Below are 4,168 nucleotides of genomic sequence, written 5' to 3'. Positions count from 1 at the left end.
CTCGGTTCACCCGAAGCTACTGAAAATGCTTTGTGAAGAAACACAACTGCACAAATAAATGCGTCCTAGCAGACAAGTTCGGACGCCAACTCATGGCCTTCACGAGAGTCAATCCCACGCCATAATTGAACAAAGCTAGCGCAGCTGCTCAAAATATATTGCCTTGGGAAAAGCAAAAGTTCATATGTCATACATACTGTGGCTGCAGAGTCACTTTCGTGGAAGGAAGTGCTTCTTCTGCAAACATAGCCGCTGCGCTTTCACTATCGTCCTCTGCCTATGCGGCATAACGAGGCTTCCAAGTCTGCGCTACACCAACTCCCGAAATGGACACTTAACCATCGTAAATAAGTGTTTAAGCAGCTTCTAGTGATAAGAGGTCTAGCACACTTTATGATGGAGTCTATTTCAAATTGAGGCAGTGGCTAGCGCAGTCACCATGTTCTCCACTGGGCCTCACGCCCCCAGCAATCCCGCAAAAGATAACGCGAAGCCACACAATTTTCTTGCGTCTGATTTCTGTCTAAACTACTTCAGGTTTGTTTAATATATCTAGCACTGACATTCTGAGACATTTCAACACGGCTCCCTGGAAATGGCGTCTTTTCTCAAGTGCATCTGTCTGGCGAGCGCCTTGTTGGTTCTGCGCGCTGCTGCTGAAGTAGAGCAGCCGCCTTCTGGGTCTACAATTTCGTACTCTGTGAAGCTTGGTGAGATTAAAAATTCTGAACATCTTGTTGCATTCAATACAGCCACAACGTGTGGGAGAAAACATTTCCACCTCTCTCTTGCGTCTCCGTTTTTCACACATTGGAGCTCAGTCAATCGGTAGCCAAACAGAGTAGCATGCAAACACGAATGTTAGTTGCTGTGACTAATCTGCGATTTTAGGGAGTGACGGGGAGTGCCTCGCAGAGGTCAACGCTGCTCGCGAAGCTGCTAAACTGAGCAAACTTCAACAGCCAGGAGGTAGCGAAGGAGCAAAGCGTCTTCCTGGTGTCGAACCAGTCACACCGTGGGAACCACTGTGCAAAGAGTTGATACCAGTAAGTTCCGCGCCTTCCTCTCGCACTCTCCTTACGTCCCGTTTGAAGTTTTGATTCATTTCATCCATGTACTGCCCTGCTATTTCTCTTCAGCCAGCGCAGGGAACACCAGCAAATGCCAAAAGCGGCAATGAGTTCAATAGTGGCACGTACGCCTACATTGCCCTGAATTCCGCCACGCCCAACTGCAGTGCTGCAGTCGACCACTGGAAAGCAGCCTACAAGAACTTCAGTGGAGTACCTCCAGCGTACAAAGACAACACGACGCTCTACAGCAAGCAAGACAACATTTCCTTCGTGGCTCTATACAACCCTTCAAAAGATGCGACTGCAGACTGCAGGGTCGTCACATGCACTGAAACAACGACGCCTCAATCCCCCAATGGCCAAAGAGCGACAGGAACAGAACGTCTTGGCTACGCTTTGCTATGCATGACCACGCCTGATATACTCAAAGAAAACGAATCTGCTCCCTTCACGTAAGCCTACCCAGACCTATCCATCAGTTCTAGTTCGTTGCCGTCCAGCTGTAGGTCCTCAAAGCACAGAGTTCTTTGCTGTCTCATGTTGTGCAGGCAGGATCAATGGAACGCAATATCGCGTTCGATTACCGGCTCAGCCTCAGTCGCCGTCCCGAGTCTCGTAGCGCTCGCCGCAGCGTCGCTGAGCATTGCTTTCCTTTGAGAGTCTCGTTTCGAAGGCTGCAGAACTCACGACTCAAGTGCGTCGTGCTGCTGATGTCGAGTTCGATGCATTTGCACGCATTTAAACCTACAGTGATTGCCCACGCGATGACAGGGAAAACCCTTGCATGAGAGCAGTGGGTTAGACACGTTCTTGCGTTTCAAGACAATTGTCGCGCTGTGCTGCTGTGCTGCCACGTGCAGCCAGTGGCCAGGTATGCAGAGCAACAGCCTAAGCTGAGTCAGGCAGCTCGAGTTTTTCGAAATGAATATATTTAGAGTTTCTGGTGTTCGTTTTGAGACACGACAAGAAACGCCTCACGAGTGGCGACTGCATTGGCGGCTACGTTTATTATTGGCTCAGCAGGCCTGAGAGACACACGCGAGTTGTTTATTTGGTTAAGCGAGAAAAGGCAGAAGCGTTTGGGGGGACGGGCGGAGGCCTTTTCAGGGTTTGAAGGCGCGTTTCGTGGCGCCGCTCAGAATGCTTCGCGGCAGAGTTTCGTGTTGTTAGCTAGGCCGGTGATGCTTTCAAGCGCCGTGTAGTTGCGGCTACAGGTGGGGAGAAGAGTAGTGCATCTGCCGAGCTCAGCATGATTCGGTTAAACAGTCACGTACCGAGTACTGCAGGCGTCAAGTGCAGTCTGAGTGAGCTCAGCTGCGGAGAACAAACGATGAAAGACTTGTAGCAAAAGACACCCGTAGTCAACGTGAGTGGACCTGCAGTAACAATGCTGCTGCACTATTGCAGCAGCTTGTGAAGCCAATGCGACCTTGCCTGCAGCAGAGTCTTGATATTGCAATGACGACTAAGTACAGCGCTGTTATCCCAGTGATGACCAGCGGCCGTTTGTACCTGAGAGAGGATGCCCACGATGTTGCCGATTGATGGGCCAGAGGTGGCAGCTTCACAGTCGCTTGCCACATGCGTCATAATCAAGGATTCAGCGGAGGTGTTGGTGGGGCACAGATTCATTTGTACCTAGTTAAGCGCTTATTCTTCCATTAACAGTAGACAGTGCGTGCCTCAGCATTTTGTGTCGCCTTTGACCGATTTGCGTCGCCTTTGAAGTACCTGTTGATGAAGCTAAAATTGATAGGTCCTACTCCAGCACCTGAGGGCCTAATCGAGTCGTTTATCCCAATAAGTCACGAGATACCAGTGACTACTGCTGATGTGTTGACGGAAGGAACGTGTTTTACGTGGATGACGTTGCTCGTCCCACCGATAATAAACAGTGCCACAACGCCTCCCCACGTCCCACTACAGACAAACAAGTGCAGAGCATGAAAGTGTAATAAGACTGTAACTTGCACTGATGCTGTTGTGGAAGGAAAGTGCAGCTTGCAGCACACAGGCAGGCAACTAAAAGGCAGCCCTGGCGAAATTCATGTGTTCTCTGTGAGCACACCCTGCAGACCATTCCGACCAAAGTCTCCCTTGCCGCCCTACGCGCCCCACGCATCCACTGCAATCTAGCCAGTCACCTTCCGGACTAGAACAGCATCTGCGGGTGCAAATACTGAACGCACCGATTGGTTCAGGCAATAAAAAGATACAGCAAAAGCGAAACTCTACTATGCCCTGACCAACGCCTCCGAAAGTCTTGCTCTGCAGTATTCAACCACTTTACACTTGCAGTATTCAACCACTTTACACTTCCAAAGTTGTGGTTGGCGAAAAGGACAGCCACGTATGGTTTTGTGCTGGGCCGAGTTACGGGAAAGGCAACCTCAAAAGCTACATTGTCTTAGCTAGAAGTCCTGTTTGTGCTCCCCTACTTTAGTGCTGCCGTCACCGCGGCCCGTGAGCAGTCCTGATCTGTGGAAAGAAGCCCACTCTCGGCTCTCCAAAGGCGTTGCTTTGTTTCGCGCTGTTCGGCAGCAAGGGTCAGGAACTCCCGGCCCTCGGAGCAGCTGAACTATCTTCACGCTTCTTCTACCCTTCCTGAGACCACCAGACATTAAGAGCTTGAGACGTCGTTCGAAGCTACGGGGCACGTAAAGAAGCTCCGAAGGAGCTCCGCTGATTGTCAAGCTGTTGACCTCATCAGGCGGGCAAGTAGGGATTCTGCTGATTCAGTTGAATACTGACAAGCTGCTCTTCCAGTAGTTGCTGCCCAGTCGCGCCTTCATTCCCCATGGCGCAGGCGTTAGGACACTGGAAGGACGTGTACATGGTGCCATACATACGGCGAAGCATTGAAGTTCTGACGAAGCTATCCTGCCTTGCATTCAGCGTCCGATTCCTTCCTTAGCCCTACTTAGGGAACGTCCAGGATGAAGGAAAGTGGTCTGTCACTTCTGCATATCCAGTTGTAGCTTGGTGTAGATCAAGCGAAAAGATCTTGAGAAGTGGTGGAGGAGTTGCGCACGCAGTGCTATATGAAGATTGAGCATTTGTGGAGCAAAGGCGCACCCAATGCTCAATGCCACTAC

The 4,168-nt window shown here is 50.6% G+C and overlaps 1 protein-coding gene across 1 annotated transcript; it reads left to right on the top strand.

Moving 5' to 3' along the window:
* Nucleotides 1-595: 595 nt before the first annotated feature.
* On the top strand, nucleotides 596-1,730 carry ETH_00003730 (SAG family member; the record flags this gene model as incomplete). The annotated part of the gene is made up of 4 exons (XM_013380816.1): nucleotides 596-710; nucleotides 892-1,046; nucleotides 1,140-1,525; nucleotides 1,622-1,730. 4 exons carry the CDS (start codon nucleotides 596-598, stop codon nucleotides 1,728-1,730), a joined length of 765 nt encoding a protein of 254 aa, XP_013236270.1.
* Nucleotides 1,731-4,168: the final 2,438 nt, after the last annotated feature.

The sequence above is a fragment of the Eimeria tenella genome, genomic scaffold (assembly GCF_000499545.2).
Source record: "Eimeria tenella Houghton genomic scaffold, Eth_scaff922, whole genome shotgun sequence".
Classification (NCBI taxonomy): Eukaryota; Apicomplexa; class Conoidasida; order Eucoccidiorida; family Eimeriidae; genus Eimeria; species Eimeria tenella.
This window is presented reverse-complemented; position numbering and strand designations above follow the sequence as displayed.